Source organism: Rousettus aegyptiacus, unplaced genomic scaffold (genome assembly GCF_014176215.1).
Source record: "Rousettus aegyptiacus isolate mRouAeg1 unplaced genomic scaffold, mRouAeg1.p scaffold_m13_p_3, whole genome shotgun sequence".
NCBI classification, from domain to species: Eukaryota; Metazoa; Chordata; class Mammalia; order Chiroptera; family Pteropodidae; genus Rousettus; species Rousettus aegyptiacus.
The window spans coordinates 32,135,569-32,161,352 of NW_023416306.1; the positions used below are offsets into that span (position 1 = coordinate 32,135,569).

The 25,784-nt window shown below is 45.2% G+C and overlaps 1 protein-coding gene across 5 annotated transcripts in view; it reads right to left on the reverse strand.

Annotated features, from left to right (window-relative positions):
- The window catches only part of DAPK1 (death associated protein kinase 1), a 160,396-nt gene that overhangs the window by 20,704 nt on the left and 113,908 nt on the right, over positions 1-25,784 (reverse strand). For all 5 annotated transcript variants that reach the window (XM_036218129.1, XM_016130226.2, XM_036218128.1 and 2 more), the window contains 6 exons: positions 25,581-25,679; positions 24,231-24,329; positions 23,108-23,305; positions 22,764-22,961; positions 18,192-18,290; positions 9,862-9,939 (listed from right to left, as the gene is read on the reverse strand). In XM_036218129.1, coding sequence (XP_036074022.1) covers positions 9,862-9,939; positions 18,192-18,290; positions 22,764-22,961; positions 23,108-23,305; positions 24,231-24,329; positions 25,581-25,679 — 771 coding nt within the window. The remainder of the gene's footprint in view (positions 1-9,861; positions 9,940-18,191; positions 18,291-22,763; positions 22,962-23,107; positions 23,306-24,230; positions 24,330-25,580; positions 25,680-25,784) is intronic.

A 25,784-nucleotide genomic window follows, 5' to 3' on the forward strand; every position in this document is an offset into this window, starting at 1 on the left:
ACCTGAGCAAGCAGCAATGCCGATTCCCAGGGCTCGGAACCCCGGGCTGCGGCTTCCCGGCCTGCAGAACTTACCTGTTTTGTTCTGACTCTATTGCTTGTTCATAAATTCACATAAAATGCACATAACAACTAATTCACCACTTTAACCATTTTAAAGTGTACCGTTCAGAGCCTTTTAGTACGTTTACCATGCTGCACCGCCACCGCCAGAGCGTTTTCAGCACCCCAGAAAGTACCGACGCACCTGTCAGCAGTCACTTCACACTCCCCTCTCTGCCTGGCCCCTGGCAACCTCCCATCTGCTCTCTCTCCACAGATCTGTTGATTTCCGTTGCATATGAGGCATAATGAATGAACTGGGTCGAGCGATTCCTGTGATACAGGGTCAGCCCTGTGAGACCGGCCAGGGGCACCTGGTCCTCTCGGTGAGGGGGCGTCTGTTTCCTTTATGACACTGCGATGATAAGAGGAGGAGGGGCCCCGGGGACACAATAACCTTTCCACTTTCTTCTTTCCCAGTCCTACAGGGAGAAGCAGGAGTCTCCCCAATGTGGGATAATTCACATATTCATGCATTCATCAGCAAACATTTGTGGACAGCCTCCCGTGTGCTCAGCACAGTGCTGACAACTGGAAGGTTTATATCCATGGTCTTGGGGAGACGCAGACATGTGAACACTCTGACATTAAGTATAACATGGGACCTTGGGATGGGATGGTGCTGGCAAAGTGTTCTTTGCATCCAGAGTGGTCTACGTAGTGGGTCCTTGATCATGGCACCCTGGTCCCACCCTGTCTCATACGCTGCCTTATTTCTACTACCCCAGCCTGGGTCTGGCTTTGTAACAAGGCCCTGTTGGAGCTGTGGCGTGCAGCCTGAGTTGGACTTCTCCCCTACCCAGGACGATCCCCTCTGCTCTAGCCTGTTAACTTCCATGCATCTCCGAGACTTTTCTTGCTGTGGTCACTCCCAGAAATTTCCTCCCTGGCCGCTCAGGCCCACACATGGCTCTCCGTTGTGACCCCACCAGACTGCAGGCGGGGTCGGACTGAACTCTCTCTCTCTAGACTAGGAGCCAGCTTGAGGGGAGAGATGGCATCCCCAGCTCGTAGCTCAGGTAGGATGCCCAATAAAGAGGTGTGATATAAAAGAGTTGACTCAGAGGTGACCCATGCAAGACCTTGCATTTCGGAGGTAAGCGCCTTCCTTTCTGTCTTGGTGTGATCTCAGATCTGGCCAGTTGATACCTCCAGTTCTAAATCCTGGGAGGGGCTGATTAACTGCTGAGCCACTGTTCCTTTTCTCAGTGAAGACCAAGCAAGCTCACACAACAAGCTCACAACTCTCCTGAATTCAGGCTCCAACGTTCCCACCCCCATTTTCTGCTGGTAAACTGTGCTCTGCCTTTCTCAGCAGAGTAACACTGTCCCCTAACAGGTATTTAGGAGCCGTGCAGCAGCAGTTTTAGTTCTCACGGTTTGCTGGTGGGTGCTAGGTGTCTGAACATGTATGTACACACGACGTCTTGAGCAATAAGAATTTTCCTAGGTCCTACTGACTTCTGAGTGTCCGCTGAGCATTTATATAGCAGATAAACCTGTTGTGACTATCTGAGCTTAGGACTTAACTGCAACATTTTACATATAACCCAGAGGGTTTTGCGTGTGTGTGTGTGTGTGTATGTGTGTGTGTGTGCATGGTTTAATACATACTGAGTTTTCCAGGAATGCTATCATTTTAAAAATTGGTGGAAAAATACATATAATTCAGATTTTCATGAGCTCTGTCTTTGCATTTCTGAAAATCACGTCAGTAGTTGCTACAGCGTTTGAGTTGCCGTCCCAGCCCTCCGATATTCACGGGTGTCTGCAGGTGTTGCGTTCCGTCAGTCTGTAGATGGGTCCACGTATCTGCCCATTTCATTACACCCCCTCATGCCTCGTGCCCCAGAATTTACATACTGAAACACACTATATTTTATTGGAAAGATTTTCCTTCGATGTCTCTGCTAAAGTATTTTATTAATCTTTTAAAGTTATCTGAGTAGGTACGTTGTTATTCGTGAACTTTATTTTAGGAGGGTAAAGGAGGCATCACTAAATGTATGCTATATGGTGTTAGGTCGGCCATGGCCTGGATAGTGACCTGCAGGGCATGAAGTTGTCCTTACTCTGATTTCTTCTTCTAACCTCAAAGACAAAGTGCCACAGGGGACAGAAAGGGCTGGGGTATCTTGCCAGCAATTTCCTTGAATTATTACCCAAGTCAGCACAAAGGCTGAAAAGGTTCTATTCTGAGACAATCACTTATTGGGGTACCACCAAACAGGTGGAAGAAATGGGGTGCTGGTTATCTCCCGATGCCAGATCCTGTTACAGGCAAGCCCACAACCCCCTGAAGCGAATCTGCCTTCCTTCATTCTAATTTAACCTTCCAAACTAGACTTTCTATCTTTCATTTAAGTCAGGCCACCATGCTCACACTTCCATCGCGTAGTGAGAATCTGAACTGCAACCAGTGTCCCGTGGGCATCACCTTCCATTTTGAGTATCTCACTGAGTAGATGGATGAAAAGTTCTTCACCTATTTCGTGACACACAGCTTCCTAACACACACAGATCCTTTGTGTGAAGCCAGTGTCTGCTACTCCTGAGACAGGAGAAAGGCAGAAAACCTGCCTGGGTTTCACTCCATTCACTGGATCCTGGGTGCACTGTGCAACGAATGGGCTTGGGGGACTTTTCTGTCTGTTTCTTGTCCTGTTGATCTTGCCACTTGGTGATTTCATGCTTTGGCCATTGTGTCTGTCCTGTGTGAAGAAGTGAGGGCATGTTTGTCTCTTCTGCATGAGTTTCACAAGTCCTTCTGTGGCAGCCTGACCCTGCCTGGCCTTTTCCTGCTCGAACGAGTTTGTTCCAGACTGCCCTTCCCCCACCTCAAGGGCTCTCCAACTAACATCGGTTGTTTCATAGCTTGCCAACCGATTAACGTTCTTCCTTATATCTGCAGCTATGTAGGGATTACAAGACTGTATAAAACTGCCTGTTATGTTACAATTGGTGCTCAGCCTTTGGATAAGAATCCGCTGAGCTGGTACTGGCATCAGAAAACACTGCTTCCTGCTTATAACCTCGGTGTCCCGTCTGTCTGAGAATCCCGCAACATTCCACTCTGACCAGACTTCTCCCATGCTACCCGTCTGACACTGCTGCCACCCCAGTGTGCTTCCAGAAGCCACTCTGAGCTAAGGCTGCTTGCTCCTGAGCAGCTGAGAAATATTTCACTTCGGTGCCTTTCTTAGCGCTGCCCGTGCGACTAAGAGTACAGCTCTCATTCCTTCGAATTCCGCCAGAGAAATGGTGACCGGAAGCTGCCAGCAATCTGTTTGCCTGTTTCTGGGGCCAGCTCCAGACATGGGGGCAAGAGAGAAGAGGCAGCTGGTGATGAAGACTCTCCATTTGTCCTGACTCTAGTGAGCCCTCAAGGTCCTAACCTTGGGCTGTGTCCCTGGTCCGGTTAGTCTAGTTTTAGCAAGAATCCTGCTCGGTTAGTTTAGTGAAAATCACCCCCTTGATATCTGATCAAATCGTTCACCCCCCCACCTTTGATATCTGTTCACCCTGCCTGCCCTAAACAAGAATCCTCTTGAGTTGTGTAATGTAATCTTTAAAGTGTCCTATTTTCCTGATGCCTCAATATCCCCACCACACAGGCTTTGAGCATCCACCCAGATCCGCTAGTGTGATAAGGTCGTTGTTTCCATAAGTTTCCCTTCCTACTCTCCCACCTGTGACCCACTGATGTTCAAAGTCACCAACGACTTCCCCCATGCCCTTTTGTATACCCTGCCATGATCCCCAACAAAGGTCTTTGTCACAGGTCCTCTCTGCTTCTCCCACCTGGTGGAGCCTGTGTCCTGTGACCCCCTTCTCCAGAGACTCCTGTCTCTCTTAAGACCTGTGAGAATAAGAAATGTTTTCTCTTGATCTTCCCCTCTGCCTCCTCTCGTGGCCGCACCTGGCTGACCATCTCGTAGAATAATCTAAAGCAGTCAGTCCAGCAAGAGGTCCCTTGGCCTTGATGTTTGCTCTTAGCAATTTTCCACCCATAGTCCCCACCCTGCCTCTTGGCTATAAATCTCCACTTGTCTTTGTTGGAGTCAGAGTCGGGTTGATCTCTCTCCTCTGCTACAAACCCCCACTCCAGTGCCCTGTGAATAGAGTCGCCCTACCATCTTTAGCAAGGGTCAGGTATTATTTTTTAGCACCCAGAGGAGTGCAGACAAGTTCATTTCCTGTCTGCGGCAGTAACACTCCTGCGTATGACATCTTTCAGCTTACACTGTGCTGCCACTCACACTTCTTATTTAAACCTTAAAGGAACTTTTGTGGTTAATGTGGTCATTCTTCCTCTCAGATGAGGAAACTGAGGCACAAAGATGCCAAGGCACTTTCCTCCAGGCACAGACAGAACTCACCGGCACATTTTCTTTCTACCACTGTTGCTGCTGAAAGGGAAGTGGAGGGTTCCCCAGAAGCAGGAGGACAAAGGGAGAAATACAGATTTGCAAGTTGAGGGCAGACCCTCAAAGTGGGGATGCGCTGCAGGGAGTTACAAGCAAGGTAGAATAGACAAGGAGGGCCATTTCCAGTTCGACCCACCTGAAGATGCAAGACGCATCCCGGTTAGTGCAAAGTCTCCAGTGCCATGTTGCCTCAGGGGCATTTCAATTTAAAATAAGATGTATAAGTCACTGCTACAAAAAGGCAAATAGAATGAGAAGGGGCCCTCCCTGCTCTGAATTTTCACAGACAAAGGGCACATCTCATTTCAGTACCTCTTTTTTTCCTAAGCAACTGACTTGGATTGCTGGCCTGTTAGCATATCCAGTGTCCTCTGGGAGCTGCGGGGGGCAGGGAGCTTCAATTCTTGATCAGAAACTGTTGAGTCTTCATCTGAAGGGGTTCTGCTCATCTCAGAATGTGTTACAAGCTCACATGCTGTTTCCCAAATGTTAACCGTCTGCAAGAAATCATTCCCTCGCACCCCAAGAAAATACTGCTTTGCTGGACTCACAGCTCAGTTTTCATGATGTCCTCAATTCTAGATGGTCATATAAGCATGCACACTCACATGTTCTCTCCTTCCGAATGGGGGTGAGGAACGGCAGGTGAGAAAAAGATTTCAAAGCCAAAAAGGGGTCAAGGTGTCCCACTCTCCCCTCCCGTCCTCTGCCCAGGGGACTTCTCCCGGTCCCTGCCTTCCCCTTCCACGAGGAGCTGCTGGCCTGGGCTGGGCATGACTCACGTTCCACCTTGTCTCTGCGAAGGTTAAGTCAGGAAACTGCTCTCTACTAAGACTGACAGAATCTGCCATAATCTTCAAAGGCCAGGAAAAGCAAAAAGAGTCTCCTTTCCGAGAAAACCTAATCTCATTCTGCAGCATGACCCCTCCTTCTGCTCACTAGGAACCTTGGAGAATCTGAACACAATCGATTTTGATACAGACATATATAGGACAGACAGAAGTTTCTGCAATCCCTCTGTATCTGGTGGGTGGAGCGCTCTCACTTTTCACCACTAGATGGTGCAGCAGGGTACTGATCAGCGTCCACAGGAAGGCAGCTTCCATGAACTTAAATAAGAGTGTGCTCTCCAATGCAGACTAAGGTTTTAACGGAGAGAGGATTGGAGGACGATATTGAGTTGCTCTTGGTTAGCTCTGAAGATGGGAGAATATCAATTTCTTTGGAGGGAGGCATAACATTCCATTCATGGTCTGTATTTAATAGGAGCCGCAAGATCACCCTGTATGTCCCCAGGCTGGCCATAAAACCCAGCCTGGCCAGGCCCTCATGCAGTGATACTGCCAGGGGAGTGGACAGTTTAGAATATTGTACTCTCTAAATTCTGGTTCATGACTTGAAATATTTTCTTTTTTGTGTCCCCCAACTGAACTCCTCGGGCTGAAGGGTATGGCTGGAAGGCAGACGTGGGGCTCGGGGTGTCTGGGTGTGGGTCTCTTGCATGCAGGGCTGCTAGGCTTGGGAAGGGGGAGAGAAGCAGTATCGAACGCTGAGGAATCAAAATTCTAAACCAGGACCCAGTCTTCCAGGTGGTCATAAAGGTGTACTGTAAAAGTGGGAGTTTCGACCCACTCCGTTCATTACCTTTAATCATATACTTTAAATATTTACACAGGCATTTGTATTCTTGCCCAAGGCTCACGAAGTAATTGAGCCTGGACAACCCCAGTCCAAGCACTTTCATATCTCACCTGACCACCAAGATTATCTTCTATCTGGTCCTTCTGTTGGACCAGTAAATTCCTAAAAACTAAGTCAGATCTTGCTCCCACCTGCTCAATTCACCTGGAGCAAATCTCATCTCCTTACCAAGGTCTGTAAAGCCTGGCTTACCTCTCTGATCAGATGGCCTCAGCCATCGTGGCCATCATCCTCTGCCTAGAACACTGTGCGTAAGCTCTGGAGCAGGCCCGGTCTGTTTCCTGGGACATACCCAACTGTTTAATGCCTCAGGCCTTTTGTACTTGTTAGTCCCTCTGCCTTCCACCAACCCCTTCTGGCTGCTTCCTCTTTCTTGTCCTTTAGGTGTAGGTTTAAATGTCACCATGAGAGAGGGAGGCATTCCCTGACCAGTCAGTGGAAAGTAGGTGCCACCCCTATCCCCTACTTTCATTTCATCCTATTCGAGTCCCCTGCACTTACACCAGGGACAGTAAACCTTTCTGTAAAGGGCAAGGTGGTCTCTGTTGGGACTTCTGTATTCAAAAACCAGCGAATGAAGGGTATGGCTGTGTTCCAATAAAACTTTATTTACAAAAACAGGTGGTAGGTTAGCTTTGGCTTTGGCCATTGTTTGCCAACTTCTATCTAACCTTATCTGGCATTTTTCTTATTTTTTATTGACTGAGTATTGCCTCTTTTGTTCACTGTGATCTCTCTAGTGTCTAGAACAGTTCTTGGCATAGAGTTGACACTGTGAATATCTTTTAAATGAATATTATTTGTTAACTGCTTTGTTCTTTAAAGCCCTGGTAAATCTTGGTTTCTAGTTTCCTTTTTTCCAGCAACTTTTCCCCCTGGAAATTTAGCTTTCATTTCTCATCAGAAAAGATGACTAAACATCTGCTGATTGACAGGGAAGAGCATCCTGCAATCTGGGAAAGCCAGATAAGAGCATGGGGAGGTGACGTGGCTTCCGCAAATGGCAGGATGCAATTAGACCCAGCACTGATGGAGCAGCAACTCTTAATTATGCAAATGCAGCTTACTTGTGAATTTTAAATTCTGGGCAAACTCCCAATTTTGTCCTCTTTTTCCAAAATATTTCTGGGCATCTTTCTCACTGTCTAGTCTTAGGCTTAGGAAAAGCAACTCCTTCTGATATCAAATTATGGAAAATCTGATTAGAAGAACAATCAAACAAAATAAAAAGAAGCCAACTTCCCCAACCCCCCGAAACTAGTATTTTAAAATCAGATAAAAATGGGACTTGCAGTGATAGTAAAATGGATGCTGATGAAAAATCTAAGTGCAACCTGGTCTCTGTATGCCTGATAATGAGCACTCTACTTTTTTTCTAGGAGGAGAACTTGTCTGGTAAGCAGCAGCACAGCACGGTTCTTGGGCAGGTCTAGAGGGCTGAACTGAGCTTTGTTTAGAGGTGGGGCGAGCACCTGGGAGAGTAGAAGGGGTAGCTCCTCTTTTGTAAGAAGCGTAGACAAAAAAGGGGCCACAAACTAAACCTGACAAGCTCAGGGGAGGCCAGCATGGCATGTCCTACAAACTCAGAGATGGAAAGTAACCACACAGGATGGTCTGAATATAAAAATTCCTAACTGAAAGCGGGTCATGGCGGGTAGTCACATCCTAGGCCTGTAGCTTCCCTGACAAAGGTCGATCTTTACTTTAAGTGAGCCTGTTCATTGTCTTTTTTGCGTCTAAGGTAACATACCTGTGGGATGTCAGAGTAATCCCTTTTTTTTTGGGACCCCTCAGGGCACACTTACTGCACCTGAGCATGAGAGCACAGAACCCCTCATGGTTATCTTGTTCCCCAAATATCACCTCTATGTGCTATAAACGTTATTACCAATCCTGTACCCACCAGCGTGAGAGAAAGATGTGTCTCTCTGTTTTGCTTTTTGTCCAGTCCCAGAGACTTTCCTGCTTTGCTTTCTCCCGCCCTTTTCATCTCCCACCAGTGGATTTCATGTCACTCTCCTTACGTCTCCTCCTTTGGTTCTAATGTATAAAATAACCCACAAAACTGCCATTCCCTGGAGCGTTTTCTCCATTGGTTGAGATTTTGCTTGGCACTGGTACTGGCAATTGTCAGCTGACTCAAGTAAACGCATAAAATTCCTTTACAGGTTTGGACATTTCTTACCTAGAACCCAAAGTGTGACTATGGGGGCTTCCAAAGACCCCCAAAGCAACGGCGTGCTGGTTAACCAACTTGCTAGGGGCAAAGATAGCCCCAGTCTGTCATGTTTGCTATTCCTGAGGTGCAAACACTGTCACCATGGCTGCTTTCGAGGCCCCGACGTGAAGGCACTGACGCGTAGCTGGGAAGAGACGTGTGTGGCGGGCTCTTCCAGACGGCACCAGAGGCTCCAGCCCATCACTACCCCCAATCCCTTTGTGTCGAACGGGGCCCAAGCGGACCCTGCTCAACTCAGGCTTGTGCCGTGTTCTCCCTCTCCGCACAAGCTCGGCCTCTGCACCCTCACCCTGCCCAGATGCACTGGCTGCAAGACTTCATCTCCCCATGGGTCGGCCCTCTGTGCTGTCTAAACACGGAAATGCCCTCTCACTCTCCTCTGGCAGGTCCTCTGCTGCCCCATGCTGGTCAACGAGATGGCTTTGGTTAGTTCTTCAAAAGCAGAAAGACTCAAGCTCCCTAGAAAACATCGAGAGATACTTTCCTAGGCATGTCAGCTGACTGGAGGAGAAAACTCAGGCAGCTTTTCTTTTGCTAATTTGGCCCATTTGGAAACCAAATGGAATGGCACAGCAATTTAAGGCCAACCCCACTGCTGTCCCAGATACAGATTTCTCCCCAGGAATGTGTTTAGAGTCAATGAGTGGGTCTTCAGAGGGTGGCACCGCCCCACAGGGTGTCAGGGAATACGTGGAGGCCTCTTTTGGTTTCCAAAATGAATGGGGACGAGAACCTATGACACGAGATGCTAGGGGTCCTCGAATCCTTCAAGGACAGGAAGTCCCATCCATGCGAGCACACTAGAATGCAGTTAGAAATGCTTGGCAGCCAAATCCTCCCTTTCTGGCTCTTCGGGAAGTTGAGGTTTAGAATCCTTAGAGGGAATGACTAAGGTAAGCAAACACACGGGTCTTCTTGAGTACGGAGTCTGGACGAGTCTGCTGAGGGAAACGGGGCCTGGGGAAGGAGATTGGTGCAGCCACACAACATGCAGGCGAGCTCGGTGCAGGAGAGGACCGTCCCCGACTGGCCAGGAATTGCACTGAAGAAGCACTGAACCCTCTGAGGGACGATGGCAAGCAGACATTTCTATTTCAGGTCTGAATCTGGGCTCTGCATTAAGTAGCAAGTTGCTTCACCTCCACGAGGCTGGCTTCCTGCAGGCACATCCTCATGTTGTACATTACAGTGCCCATCGGATACAGAAGAAAGCAGACAAATAGCTGATGCACGCATGCCAGTCGATATGCAAACCATGGGACGGGGACAGCTGTCTTCTCATTCAACTAGTGTGTTCAAAGCCTATTTTTGTTCATTCTCAGAGTTTACACAAGGGAAAAGACACATTTTCACATAAAAACAGAATTTCAGACTGATAAATAGAATTTCTCACCTTTCGGAGTCTTGCAAGGAGACCTGCTACATGTTCATGCTGTTCTGACCTAGCAAGATCTTCTGCTGTCTTTCCATCCTATTGGAGAAAAATGATTAGTTTCTTTCCTTTGCAACAGAGACCTGTGTGTTCTATACACCAATTTTGTCACTGGAGGCAGAAACAAGAAGAATAGGAGTCAGAAGCAAAGAAGGTGGAAAAATAATCCTGGCTTATTCCCTTTCTGTGGCATCCTTATTTTACTTGACTGTCCAGGAAAGGAAGAGGAGAAGTAGGGGGAAACCGTGCATTGGTATTTTGAGGTCCAATGGTGAGATGTCTCAGGCACACAGGCTTTAATCAAAGCCGGCACCTCGTTAGAAGGCAGATTACTCGGTGAACCGAACCTCTCTCCAATTAGGCAGACCATAGATTGTCATTAGATGCCAAATTCCAGTTAGTGCCGGCTAATGTTTCAAAATACATCCATAGACAAACCTCAGCTCTGGTATCATGCTAGTTATGGGTAATTACTGTACATCCAAAGAAAAGCCTTAGTTTTACAGACAATTTTATCTAAAGATTTTCAGTGAACATCAAAGGAGGAAATAAGGCTCCATGGCACTTTGGCGTTCGCGTTTTAATTAGAGAATTTTCACAGGGCTTCAGTCTCACACCGAACGAATTCATTTGTTTCTCCACCATGAATATGCACGGTAATGGCTAACATGTGCTGAGCACCTCTTAATGAGCCCTGCGTATTTTGTGTGCATTGACCCTCAGAGTCGCTCCTGGGCGCTGGGAACTATGGCTGGTCACACATCACTGAGGAGGGCGCAAAGGCTTAGGGACTGTTCTGCTGCAGTTTTAGGAACCATTGAAATTTAAAAGGAGACAAGATGAGGAGCAATATGAAAGCAATATATTTATTTAACTAAAAGAAGCAGTTTGGCCTATCTCTCAGTGTTCGTCGGTAACAGAATTCCATTCCCATGGAAGCTTAGAAATGCCTGCCTGAATGTGTTTAATAGCACGCCTTCTGAGTTCTCAACTCAGGTCACTCTCTGAGCCACGTGTGGGCTCACATCGGACCAGCGTTTCTCTACCTCAGCACAACTGACGTGAGGGGCGGGGCAATTCTCTGTCGTGGGCGGCTGTCCTGTGCACTGCAGGATCCCTGGCCTCTGCCACTAGACGCCGGCAGCGTTCCTTCCCGTTTCCTCACTGGTGACATTGCCCAATGTTCCCTGGGGGCGAAACCGCCCTAGCTGAGGACCACTGCCTTGGGCTGAAGCTGGAAGTTCAGGTGGGTTCTCTGGAAGGAGGCATGCTTCACAGTCACACGCCATCTCTCTGCGTTCCCTCAGAGCCCCCAAAAGTCTCCAATGGTTGGCGTGGGCTTCTATTTTGCTTTGGGGTGTCTGACACCACATCCCCAACCAGGGATTCTTGCCAAAGCGTCTAGATCCTTTCCTGCTGTGATAAGCAAAGGCCTCAGCTCAGTGGTTTCCAAGCTCCGCCGCACACTGGAGCCACCGGGGTTCTATATGAACTCCCGCTGCCTGGCTCCCACCCGCACACTCCGCTCTCCCCAATCTGGGGTGACTCTGGCATCGGGGTTCTAAGCCCTCCAAGGTGATTCTCTTGTGTAGCAGTTTGGGAACCACTGCTCTTGCTGGAAGGAATCTGAGCCTTGACTTAAATTTGGTCTTCTGGTGTGCCTGGCCATAACATTTACTTCTCTGGAAGACCTCAGATCTGCATATACGATAGGCTAAGGATGGTCAGTGACAAAGATGACTCTACTCTCTACCATTAAGGCTTTCAAATGACAGGAAAACTACCATTGACAACAGTCCTTACATTCGCATAGCACTTTACAGTTTGCAAAACACATCGCTCTAATTGACACTCTTCAGGCTTCCAAAAGAACCATTTCCCAGGGTTGTGGGAAGAGTTTGAACTTCGGGGTGAGAAGGTCCAGGTTTAAGTCCTGACTCTGCCCCTCACCAGCTGTGCAGTCAGTCGTTCAACCTCTCAGACGGAGCCTGGGTTTCCTCATCTGCCAGACAGGAACAGACACTGCACAGGTTCTGAGCAGATTAGAGGAAACCAAACGGAAAGAACCAACAAACTGGCAGGCAGAGAAAAAGCAAGCAGTGGTAGTTGATAAAAGAGCTGAGAATTTCCCCAAACTCCCTGGCTTTCTGTCCAAGAGGGAGAAGGGTAGGAGCTGAGTCTCTGCACTGTGGCCTTGCTCTACCATGCGCCTCTGAGCAAAGTGCTAACTCCTTGAGCCATCCTAACACTCACTGTCCTCCTTGCTACAAACAGTGGTCCTGGAAGGCCTCACCAAGCAGTGACATCTGAGTCACAACCTGAAGGAAGTGTGAGAACAAGCCATTTGCATGCCTGGAGGAAGTCCTGCACTTGCTGTGTGGGTAACTGTCATGTTTGAAGAATATCAAGGAAGCTCATGTGGCTGGTGCTGGAGGAGCAAGGGGAGGAGGAGGAGGAGCAAGAGACGGGGTCAGAGGAACCCTCCACAGTAAGGATTTTTACCCTGATGGAGGGTTGGAGAGGGGGGCATCATCTGACTTACGTTTGAACAGGGCCACATAGGCTAGTGCGTGAGGAACAGACTGTGGACAGGTGAACTGGAAGCAGGGAGACCAGTTGTGATCACACGTGATCACAGCCAAGGGCTCACAGCCTCCTGGGATAATCAGAAGTCAATCCCAACATAGCAAGAAAGGGACAAATCATATCTGCTGAAGTGGGCTGGAAAAGAGGAGTCTTCCTGGGACTCTAGTGGAATAATGAAAGATGAGAGGCATTAGGGACCCCAAATCTTCTTGCCATTAATACCATCAGCTACTGCGTGCCCAGATGCCTGCCATTAAAGCATTAATTTCACTTTGAGGCAGCAGCACATCATGTTGTCTCATGGCAGGGTGTGATGTGTATGTATTAGAAGGTACTATGTGTAGGGAGGATGGAGAGGGTGGAAATAGGAGATTCAGAGGGAAAGAACCGCATGTGCCAACTTGATGAGGTGGGAGTGATCAAGGGACTTCCCAGGACTCAGGACCTGCAAACAGTTTCGTTCCTGAGGGGGTGCAGGGGTGAGGTGTTTGGCTGGGCAGTGGGCAGGGGCCAGGTCATGGAGGTCACATTCTGAAGATCACAGAGCCCCAAGATGATTTGAAACCAGAGTATACTGCACGTTGGCTTTCCCAGAACCATACGTGTGTGGTGGTATGGAACTGTTGGCGGCCATGAGGCTAAAGTCAGGGACCAGTTCTGAGACTGAGCTGGTCCCGGGGGAAACACACAAGTGGAGGCAAGAGGATGGAGAGCTGCAAGTTCCGGAAGAATCCAGGATGTGGTCACTGGTACGATGCCGGGGAAAAGAGCTTCCACGCTCCTGGACCGGGCACCTGAACACATGCTGGAGCCCTTTGCAAACGTCAGACACTGGGGAGAAGAGCAGACCTGGAGGAGAGCACAGAGTGCGTGGAGGCTGTGTGTGAGTGTGGCGCTTGGGGAGCAAGCGAGGCTGGAGACCTGGATGTGGGCCTGAGTTTGGGTGCAGTGCAGCCCAGGGGCTGGAGAGAGAAGCAGTGGGTGGACAGGGGGAGGGCAGCCGGCCATCCGGGATGGAGCAGCTACAAGAGGACATGGAGTTGGAGGAGGATGAGCAGAGGCTGGAGGAGAAGCTGGAGCAAATAAGACTTTCTCATCCAGGGCAGGAGAGAGTGTCAAGAAAGTGTCAAGTCCTGGAGAGGTAACTGTAGAAATAGTATTTAAAAGAGCTACTGGCACTTAGGTGAGAAAGACTGTAAAGAAAGGCAAAGAAGTGATTACTACAAAAATCAGAGGGGCGGGGGGCGGTTACACCAGGGAGTGGGAAAGGGTCACCCAGCAAAAGGCCACTGGGGCCTTCTGGTGGTGGTGGGGGGCCCTCAAAAGTTCTATTTCTTGACCTGAGTAGTGTTACAAAGGTGTTTATTTTAATCATTCATCAAGCTCTACTTTTGTTCATGTTTTTTTATTAAACTGTGTTTTATAATAAAAAAAGTTTTGAAGAGAGCTACCAGGAGGAGACTGGGGACTCTGCTGAGAGCCACAAGTTGTTGAGAACAGACTGTGGAGGCTGGAGGAGGGGCAAGAGACAAGAAACAAGAAAGGACTAGATACTCACAGGACTTCTTCAAGGTACCCTGGCTGAGAACAGAGTGAGAGAAAAGGCAACGCTAGAGGGCGCTGCAGGGTCAAGGGACGTGGGGGAAGAATGGGAAGAACGGCGCTCGCTGCCCCAGAGGGAGAAAAGCTGGCAGAGGAAAAGGGGTTGGCACTGTGCCGTCCAATAAGGGGGAAGCCCCCTCACTCCCCTTCCCCACACCCCACCAAGGGGCTCCTCAGTGCTTGAAATGTGGCTGAGGTAAGATGTGCTCCAGGTGTAAAATACACACTGGATTTCGAAGACTTAGTGCAAACCAAAAATGTGAATTACCTCAATAATTTTAAAATCCTGATTATAAGTTGAAATGATGTTTCTCATATCTTGTGCTAAATAAAACATAGAACTGAAATTAATTTCCTCTTTTTCTTTTTGGATGTGGCTACTAGAATATTGAGAATGACATATTTTACCTCATAAAAATACATATACATGCTCTGTGGAGGAGTAACTGAACTGTGTGCCAAGACATGGTTGGGCAGGGTTTGGTAATGGCACATCAGGCCTAAAGGTCCATGCATGGCCATGTGTGTGTGTTTGTGCTAGATGAGGAGATGCCCTATCAAGGGGACAGTCTCACATAGAACACTGGCCATCACTGAGCTGTAGAAATGCCCAGCTTACTCAACATTGCAGAGAAAAGATCCAGTACTTTCAGGGAGAAAATGACATCAAGGTACCATTGTGCAGTCAGGAAGGCAGTACAGGAATACTTCGTCTTATTGCACTCTGCTTTATTGTGCTGTGCAGGTACTGCCTTTTCTATTAAACACATTGAAGGTTTATGGCCACCTTGTGTGGAGCAAGTCTATCGGTGCCATTTTTCCAAAAGCATTTTCCCACTTGGTGTCTCTGTGTCACATTTTGGTAATTCTTGCACTATTTCAAACTTTTTCATTATTATTATATTTGTTGTGGTGGTCCATGATCAATGATCTTTGATGTTACTATTATAATTGTTTTGGGGCACCATGAACCGCACCCATAGAAGACGATGAACTTAATAAGTGTTGTGTGTGTTCTGACTGCTTTACTGACCAGCTGTTGTTTCAGTCTCTCTCTCTCTTTTCTTAGGCCTCCATATTCCCTGAGATACAACAATACTGAAATTAGGCCAATTAATAACCAATGTCCTCTAAGCGTTCATGTGAAAGGAAGGGTTGCACATTCCTCACTTTAAATCAAAGCTAGAAATATGAATAAGCCTGAGGAAGCATGTTGAAACTCAATATAGGCTGAAAGCTAGGGCTCTTTTGCCAAACAGTTAACTAAGTTGTGAACGCAAAGGAAGAGTTCTTAAAAGAAGTTAAAAGCGCTACTTCAGGGAACACACAAATGGTAAGAAAGCGAAAGAACTTTATTGCTGATATGGATAGTTTTATTGGTCTGGTAGATTAAACCAGTCACAATATTTCCTTAAGTCAAAGTTAGATTACTAGAGCAAGGCCCAAAATCTCTTCAATGCTGTGAAGGCTGAGAGAAGTGAGAAAGTTGCAGAAAAAAGTTTGAAGCTAGCAGAAGCTGGTTCATGAGGTTTAAGGGAAAAAAACCATCTCCATAACATAAAAATGCAAGGTAAAGCAGCAAGCGCTGATGTAGAAGCTGTAGCGAGCCATCCAGATGACCTACTTAAGAAAATTAATGAAGGTGGCTACATTAAACAACAGATTTTCAATGTAGATTAAACAGCCTTCTATTAGAAGAAGATGCCATCTCAGACTTTCTTAGCTAGAGAGAAGTCAATGCCTGACTTGAAAGCTTCAAAGGACAGGCTGACGCTCTTGTCAGGGGCTAATGCAGCTGGTGACTTTAGGTTGAAGCTAGTGCTTATTTACCATTCTGAAAATCCTCCAGCTCTTAAGAATTATAAATCTAGTCTGCCTATGCTCTAAAAATGAAACAAAGCCTAGAAGACAGCACATCTGTTTACAACATGGTTTACTGAATATTTTAAGCCCACTGTTTGAACTGACTACTCAGAAAAAAATGATTGCTTTAAAAATATTATTGCACATTGACAATGCACCTGGTTACCCAAGGGCTGCAATAGAGACGTACCACAAGATTTATGTTGTTTTCAGCCTGCTATCACGACATCCATTATGCACCCCCTACATCAAGAAGTAATTTCAACTTTTAAGTCTTATTATTTAAGAACTACATTTCATAAGACTATAGCTACCATAGATAGTGATTCCTCTGATGGATCAGGACAAAGTAAATTGAAATCTTCTGGAAAAGATTTACCATTCTAGATGCCATTAAGAACATTCATAATTCATGGGAAAAAGCCAAAATATCCACATCAAGGGGATTTTGGAAGAATTTGATTTTAACCCTCATTGATGACTTTGAGGGGTTGAAGACTTCAGCGGAGGAAGTAACTGCAGATGTGGTGAAAATAGCTAGAGAACTAGAATTAGAAGCAGAGTTACATTCACAGATGTAACTGAATTGCTGTAATCTCAAGACAAAACTTTTAAAGAATGAGGAGTTGTTTCTATGGATAAGCAAAGAAAGTGGTTTCTTGAAATGGAATCTATTCCTGATGAAGATGCTGTGAAGATTATTGAAATGACAACAAAGGATTTAGAATATTACAGAAACTTATTTGATAATGCAGTAGCGGGGTCTGGGACGACTGACTCCAATTCTGAAAGAAGTTTTACTGTGGGTAAAATGCTATCAAACAACATTACATGTTATAGAGAAATTATCTATAGAAGGAAGAGTCAATCAATGAGGCAAATTTCATCATCTTATTTTAAGAAATTGTCACAGCCATCCTGAACTTCAGCAACCATCACCATGATCAGTCAGCAGGCATCAACAACAAGGCAAGATTCTCCACCGGTAAAAAGACTATGACCACGGAGAGCTCAGATGATGGTTAACCTTTTTTAAAATAAAGAATTTTTAATTAAGGTATGTACAGTTTTTTTTTTTTTATTGCACACTTAAAAGACTATAGTGTAGTGGAAATATAACTTTTATATTCATTGGGAAGCCAAAAAATTCGTGAGACTTGCTTTATTGTGATATTGGCTTTCTGGAAGTGGTCTGAACCAAACTCACAAAATCTCTGAGATATGCCTGTGTCCTAGACCAGAGGTCAGCAAACACTTTCTGTAAAGGGCCAGACAGTAGATATATTGAGCCCTGTGGGCCATACTCTGTCACAACTGTTCACTACTGCTAGCATAGCATGAAAGTAGCCATAGGCAATACAAAAACAATGAGCTTGGCTGTGTCCCAATAAACCCTCATTTGCAGAATCAGGCAGTGGCTGAATTTGGCTCATGGATCTTTGTCAACTCCTCTATGACTCCAAGAAATAAAAACCCTTTCCAGCTTCTGCACCCTGATTCTCCCCAGGTCGGTTGCCATATTTTAAAACTCCGATGGATTGCCTTAGGAAAACATTTCATGTCAGCAAAGTGCTAGTGAATGTCGGGAATCTCCCACATGAGCAAATGGAGAGGCAACTCATTATTGGGCCAGAAAAAACTCAAATGATAACATTTCACTGCAGCTAACAACGACAACCTTATCTCATTAGCTGAAATGTTTTCTTCTTTGGTATTTCGTGAAATGAGAATCAAACGGTTTCTTCTGCAGGGAGGTACCAGGTCAGGAATGCAGAGTGGGGTGTGGGGGAACTTAAGAAATAAATCTCATTGAAAAATAGCTTGCAAGCTTAAGAGCAAAGCCAGACTTTTTAAACAAGAGAAAGCGGTTCTTGTCAGTTGTTCACCACACATCCAGGGCCCCTTCCTCCTCCCTCCCCGTAAGCCCATGGCACCTCCAGTGCCCTGCAGTGGAGGGGGGAGCCTTTAGGAAAGGAGAACATGCACTGTTGTATAACACGGGAAACAAAAAGGCCAGTGGGAAACTGCAGGCATTGCCGGCAGCGTGGGCCTGGTGAGAGAAGAAGAGGATGAAGCAGTAACTAGATATTACCCTGGATTTGCGTAGGCAAATGTTCAGAGAACTGCAGTGGAGGGGCTGAAGTTTACTAGCAGCTTGTCTACTTTAGAATGCAGTTGCCAAGCATTTCTCCTCATGCTCTGGAGGTTTAATCGCTTTCTCCTGTCAGAAGGCTACTCACCGAGGTCAGTGCCTCCACGTTGGCGCCCATCAGACAGAGGTAGCGGACCACGTCAAGAATGCCATTGTTGGCTGCAAGGTGTAGAGGTGTTCGTCCATACTGGAAGAGACAATGAATCAATCAATCAATCAAAAGACACAAATGAGTCTTTCTCATGATAGTGCCTAAGGATAACATTTATGGAGCCTATTCCATGGGACCAGCACCATGTGTGGGATCCGGGATCCACCAGAAAGAAACAGGAGGTGCTGTCTGCCTTCTCCAGAAGCTTGCTGTCTCTTGTGGAAGACAAGCCAAGCAAAAATGTTTTCAAGGATTTTTCAGTTAAAAGAGTAACTTCAAAGGATGAAAGAGTGGGAGGCTTATCATAAGGTAATTAAGTCTCCTGCTGTGTTGGCAGAAAGGAGGGTTGAGTCAGGGCTTAAGAGCCCCAAAGTTCCAGAAAGATCTGCACCAAAGTTCAAATTTAGACACAGCAAGGGGAGAAGCGATGGAAGTGGAAGGACAGCCATTAAAGACTCTAGTGAGGTGACATTCCAAGGCCGTGCCCAGCATTTTTTTTTTTTTTTTTAATGCCTATGGTTCCCAAACTGTGCCAAGGCACTTCAGGGCACTACAGTAAATTCATGGGGGGGGGGGGGGGGGGAAGGGTTCTGATAAATATTCAAAATTTTTAATGGAATCGGCAGGTTCGGACACCAGGTGAACTACTAGCTCCAGGTAGTTCAGAGTCTCAAGATTAGATTGCACTGTCTTCCTCTCAATGACATCATGTCTGCACAGTGAGGGTTTGGTGGTTGCTGTGATAGGAAGGAAATATCTCAAGAAAATTTATGTAGAACAGGAAATAAGGCTAGTGTCCAATCTGAGTCCAAGGTTTGAGGAGTCGTGAGGTGCCCAATGAGCACACACATCCCATTAGTACAAAACTGTGGTTATGTAATAATAAAATTAAAATATTAGTTTTCTTTCAACTTATGTGGATCATTCATTCCAACAGCTACAAAGTTGTTAGGATATAAATACTAAGTTATTTAGACTGATCTACTTACTAAACAGAACAGTTAGGTATTTCTTTTGCCCTGGGGGAACCATGAAAAAATTGCTGAGACACTATAGACGTTGAGAACAGAGAAAGTTCGGGTATCTCTGTCTTACGCTGTTTATTTATACACATAGGCTTTTGTTATGAAGTTAAATGTTCATTTAAAATATCCAAACAACATAGAAGGATTGAATGATAGAAATCGGGTCTTCCTCTCAACTTTCCCATTCCGCCTGAGTCCCCCGTGCTCAGAGCTGACCCTACTTAACACTTTGGGCATTTCCTTCCAAGGTTTTATCTATGAATTCACAAGAGGAGGTAAATAATTTAAAAAGTCAAGATATAATCATACTCCAGATTCTATTTTGTCACTTGCTCCATTCACCTAATAATAGATTGTGAATGCTGTTCCATGTCTGTAACTATATCTGTGACATTCTTTTGGATACCTGAATAATTTCACTGCATGGATATGTCATAATTATCAGCCAGCCTGCTGAGGATGGACATTTAATGTAGTGCCATGCCTTGCTATTATAAATAATGCTGTGGGGGGTGTATATATTAATGTTTTGTCTACTATTATCCTCTGGAGTGACTTAGGAAGCGGATATTAAACTTTAAAATATCCTAAAGTTAAAGTGATAAGGAAAAGAGAAGTTTTGGAAGATTTGGATGAAATATTTGGATTTATATGTAAAGAGGACAACCTTGGTTATAGAATGTATAGTTTTATAGAAAGAAGGGCAATGAGGAGAAGTGTGAGGAAGAAAAAGGACTAAGCAGTTCACACTCTTGAAGGCTCCTGATTTTTGATAGAACAAAACCCAAACAAACTCCTTAGCATTAGATTCAAGGTCTTTCACCACCTGGACCCACTGTCCCTTTCAGTTGCATTTTCTCTTTCCCTCTTTCTCTCTTTAAGTACCTATACCATATGTCAGCTACAGGGGCATCCCGAGAGTCCCCAAACACACACGTACGCGTCCCTCAGTGTGCAATATGCTTTCCTAGGTCTGCAACACGCTTTCCCCTCTTCTTCATCTGTCAAAACAATCATTTTAAATGATCGCCTCTGAAAAGCTTTCCCTTGTTTCTTTAATGCTGAGATGTCAGCATTTCCATAACACCTGTGCCTCTGCCACAATCAGTGGTTCTGACATGAGACACCATCATATTAAAAAGCAGCCTGAGGGCAAGAACCATTACTCTGCCATCCACAAGCTCCCTCACATTGTGCTTGGCACAGTGCTGCTAGAGAGAGCATTAATACACCCTTGCTGGGCATAAAATTTCCTCTCACGCTCCCGGATACGGGTGCGCGTCTGTGTGTACCTTCACGTGTGTATATAGCTGTGCTTGTGTACAGCATGCTTTCTCTGCCTTCACTGATAGGAAGAGTCAATACAAAAGGAACAGAGCGTTAAGGGCTACGTGCTCTGCATCGTCTATTTCTTCTCTCTTGTGTTACCTAACATGGGCAACTTCAATAGCCACTCTGCTGATTTTCATATGAGACAAATGAAGGCTGAGAAATGTCCATTACACTGCAAACGAGTGTCAAAGATAGTGACAAGTTCCTGTCACATTCTGGTGACAGGGTAGGCTATGAATGGCCATTTTTGTCTCTAGAGGAATTGAATCCAGGTAAGGAAAAGGCAGGACACACCACAGGAAAGGAGTGACAGTCTGCCTGCAGGGCGTGGGCTGTCACTGTGCAATGTTCATCCTGACAGCAGGTTACTAGGGTGAGTCCATGTAAAGCCAGGTGTGCTTTCTGGCAAAATAAGGCGTTCCTCTTACTTTTCTGCACATCTTTTCAGCTCCTCTAGAACCTCCATTATCTTTCTGAAAATAAAAACATAACAAAACAAAAAAAAGGAACAGAGAAACAAAGCTGACACCAGTCCCCCTAGGAAGGTAGGAGACTCATAGATCATCATCGGTGAGGTTCTGAGCACCAAAGACAACCTGTCTGCAGGTCCAAGAATGCAGAGCTGCGTATCAGTAGCACGCTGCTGACCTAGTCAAGTTCTGAAAAATGGTTTGAACTTTGCTGCTAATTTCAAAAGGTTGAAATTGTGGCACTAATGAGTTTTGCTTCAGCTGAGTTTAATTCAATGACACAACCATCCGTTGCATGTGCCATTGCTGGGCCATATATAGTACAAATATAAAAGTTTATGTCAGCGTATAGGAACCATGATGGCTCTCTACAGTATCGAAAACGTACAGGCTTTCCCATGAAGGGAGCCAGCTGTTTTTAAATATGAAAGTCTAAGATTACCTTGCTGGGTATTTTATTGAGCATATTTAACAAGTGTATTTTTTGTATTTAGGCAGGAGGCGAACTTCCTGTCCTTTCTTCAGATTAGTGCAAAACAGCAGGAGACACTGCTCCACCTTACAGGAGACGGCTAATACCAGGTGCTGTGCACACAGTAGGTCAGCTGTGCATACAATGGCCAAGTTTAAATGTATTCAGATGAGTGCCAGAAAGTTCCTTGAAGCTGCTTTTTCTTTATTTAAAGGCTCCTAGAAGGAAAGCCAAGGTCTTGATGCTGGTTAATATTACATTTGGCTTTCGCCTTAAGCCACTTACATAACTGACTTGGCATGATTAGAATGGGATAAACTAAGAAAGCAACCAGCAGCTAATGGCTAAGACCCAGTATTGCCTTTTCGTATTTCTAGAATGTGAAGATTACCAATTTCAATTTATATGAGAATTAATCATAAAAATACAACAGAAATAATTTTTTTTTTTTGCAGAAGTATAATTTTCCAAGCTGTTTCAGATATTAATTCTTTCACCTCAAACAAATCATAGTAAAATTCTGCTGGCATCATGTCTGCCATTTATAAACAAATGTTTCCCACAATTAAAACAAAATAATTCTGCTTGGACTTTATTTTTCACATAATCATAACAGAATAATGCTTGCCTTTCATACATTTACAGGGTCGAAACCATATGAACATCCAACTATTCTACCTTATTTGGTAATGAAAATCTAGATGGCATTCAGGGAAAAGGATAGGTGTTAGCTAACTTCTAGAAGTCAACATAACGGGATTTAAAAAAATCAGCATAGGAACATGGAATTATTTATTTTCACTTCTTTTTTTATTTACCCAATTATAACATCCCCTTGGTCTTACAAAATTCATTTAGCATAAAAAAAGGTGTAATGAAGTTTTGACCATAAAACTCTCAATGGGGGAAAACCTAAAAAGAGAAATATGGTCCTAGGAATCTCAATCAAATCGTAACTCTTAAGTAGTAAACCTGGTTAGGCCAGAAATACTTATTAATATAATTATTTTCTGTCACTCTACAAAATTATTCAAAAGTCATATGTAAAATATGACTTATAGTGGAGAGCCCTGTAAAAAAAACAACAGGTCCATATGAGTAACACCGACTTCGTACGATGCAGAAATGCAGAGAAACTTGGCCCAAATCCAGAAGCAAGGTGACAGAATGACACTGTTGGACCCTCAGGAATCTTTCCCTCCAGCTTTACCTTGTTTGAGATATCCAAATTGCAATTGGCTTCACAGAGGGCCACCACGATAGGCACATTGCCATCTTTGCATGCCACGTGCAGCGGGGTGTTGCCGTGCCTGTCTTGGAAATCGACAAAACATCCCTGGCTGATGAGAGTCTGGATGACTTCGATCTGACATCGTCTTACAGCAAGATGAAGAGCGATGTGTCCATCCTGCAACAGACATCAGGGGCCATGAGCATTTTCACTTAGGCACGTGGGTCTGGCTTCACCTTCCTCCACCACTGAGGAAGTCTTATGGTCCCTTCAGCCCACTAGATCGCTTCTCAGTGAGTGTGATGCATTCACCCACAAAGCACCTTGTCTGAGGCATTGAGGTCGGCTCCGTGTTCAGCCACACACTCCACTATGTCATGGTAGCCCCTGGCAGAGGCTGTCAAGAGGGGCGTCTCTCCTTCTCGATTCTTAATGTTCACATTGCAGCCAGCTTCACAAAGGGCTTTGGCCACAGAATAATAGCCATGCCAAGCAGCACAGTGCAGAGGGGTTTCTTCTTCCTGGCCGAGGAGACAAGCACATAGAGGAGGAGAATGCAGTGATATGAAAGAAAGCACAGGCGTGGTGAGAGTCTCTGCTGAATCTGGCAGCAAAGTCAGGCGGTGGAGAGAAAGAACTCTTAGCTATTAGAGAGAAACATTAATTTGAAATAATGGACATGGGTCTGATGACTTTCCTACGTTAGTTTTCTTTCAACACTTGTATGTTGAATGAAATTGGCTTTCTAAGTATGTGAGCGACAGATGACTTTTGGGGGCCCACTGGAACCAACAGCTCAGCTCTTCTGAACAACAAAGCGCCAGTGTGGGTGGATTTATAGCATCTTCCTTGTAAAAGAGCCTTCGTTTACTTTATCCGAGATGACTAACAGTAGGAGAGTACTTCTCTGAACAAGAATTCTAACAATTCTGATGCCTCAAGCTTTTCGTTATGCATATGACATAAAGATGAGTCACATAAAGGTATTAACTGCTGTGGCAAAGAAGTGACCCAGGTAACCATGCTTTAATAAATCAGGGAAAGGGCTGATTGTGAGGTCTATAGGGTCATAAGGTCTATGTATCCATGATCAACATCATTAGCCACATATGTCTGTCTAGTGGTTACTGACATGGATTCTGGAACCAGATCGTGTGGTTTTGAACCCCAAACCCCAACCCCACGGCTTATGAACTGTGTGAACTTGGGCAAGTTACTGACCCTTTCTCTGCCTCAGTTTCATCCTCTATAAAATGAAAATGATAGTAATGATAACCTACCTCATAAGCTTATCCAGGGGAATAGATTAATGAATGTTAGATTTTGAGTCCCTGCCCTTTTGAATCTTAGCAGAAACTTGGACAAAACTCCAAGGGCTAGGCCATATGATGGTCTGCCTGTACATCCACACAAAGAACAGAAGGAAATGAGGCTACCATGACCCACCTTGTCCTGGAAATTGGGATTGGAGCCAAAGTTGCACAGTAACTGAACCACATCGGCATGACCGTAGCGAGCTGCCACATGAAGGGCTGTCTCTCCAGACTGCAAGAGAAACAGCCAAAGATTCAGAGTACTCCTGTGAATAGCTGTGGGGTATAGAAAGCACAAGACTGGAGGCTTGCTCCACACAGGCCTGGCTCTGTGTCCCCCCCTCTGGGTGTCTGGCCCACTTGGGCCAGGGACCTGGGGTGGAGTGTCTACCATATAGCTAGTGTTAAACTCACACACCTGGCTCATCCTGTTTGTTATACCCGCCCCCCCACCCCCAGGTAAGAATGCTTTCCCTTATCTGTGATGGCTGTTCTTAAACTTCTTTGTCTACTGATGCTTCTAGCTATGTTCATTACACAGCAGATATTTCAATATAAAGTTTTATTTATTAACATGTTTCTGATTTCATTGTCTATGTTTAAAATCTTATTTCTTATATTCTCAGAGATTTTAAAAAACATCACTATTTAGCCCATATAATAACTTCCAGTGAATTAGGAATAAATGCAGCTTCCATAAGGTATTTTACTTATATCTGTCAAAGAATTGTCAGAATAAACCAACAAAAACAAAAACAAGGTATTTTATTGCCACCTGACATAAAACTGCCATAATAAATATACGTGTCTTTGATGGGAACGTCATTCTTAGATATGGTGCAGTACACAATCCATACAACTGTACATGGCAGCCCACGACAAATTAGTCTACAAGTGTTAGAAGCAGAAAAAGGTTGCACAGTGGAATCTATAATGGATGTAAAGATAGAAATTCTAGGTGCAGGTCCCAGCCCTGCTAATTAACTCATAGGACTGTTGTGTGGACTGAATGAAATAGCTACATATGAAAGTAAGGTATCTTGCCAAATCAATAATAATTTTTATAACACCTTTGCCCAAAAAAAACCTTACTCTACATGCATTGTCTCATTAATCCTTCTAGTGCCAATGATGGTAAAGTCAGCACTGTCAGCCACTTTAAAGACAAAGAGAATGATAAAGAGATACGTGCTTGGAGAGTTAATGAGAGGACCAGGACTCTGGTCTCTTTCTTCTAGAACTTTTGAGTTTTCATTTTATTCACACTTGCATAGTATGGCAACTACTTGGCAGGTTTCAGTTAAAAGCAGAATTTAATATTAGAACAAACCACCAGAAAAGAACAAATTTCTAGATTAAATTCTCTGCAGGAAGATTTTGGTCCTGAATCTTTGTTCTTTGGGTCCCAATGCATATGGCATGGCAACGTTAAATACGACCTTTTCTTACCTCCCCTTGTCCCTAAGAAGAAAAGTGGCCTTACCTTGTCTTTAATATCCAAAGGGCATTGGTTTTCATGGAGAAATTTCAAGGTGTCTACGTGGCCATGCCGAGAAGCCCAGTAGATGGCATTGGATCCACCCTGTACAAAAACCAATGCGGAGTCACATTTCCAGAGAGCCGATGGATCTGAATGTGCACGTCACTCAGACTCGCTCCATTTCCCTTCCTATGTGCTGAAGAACTC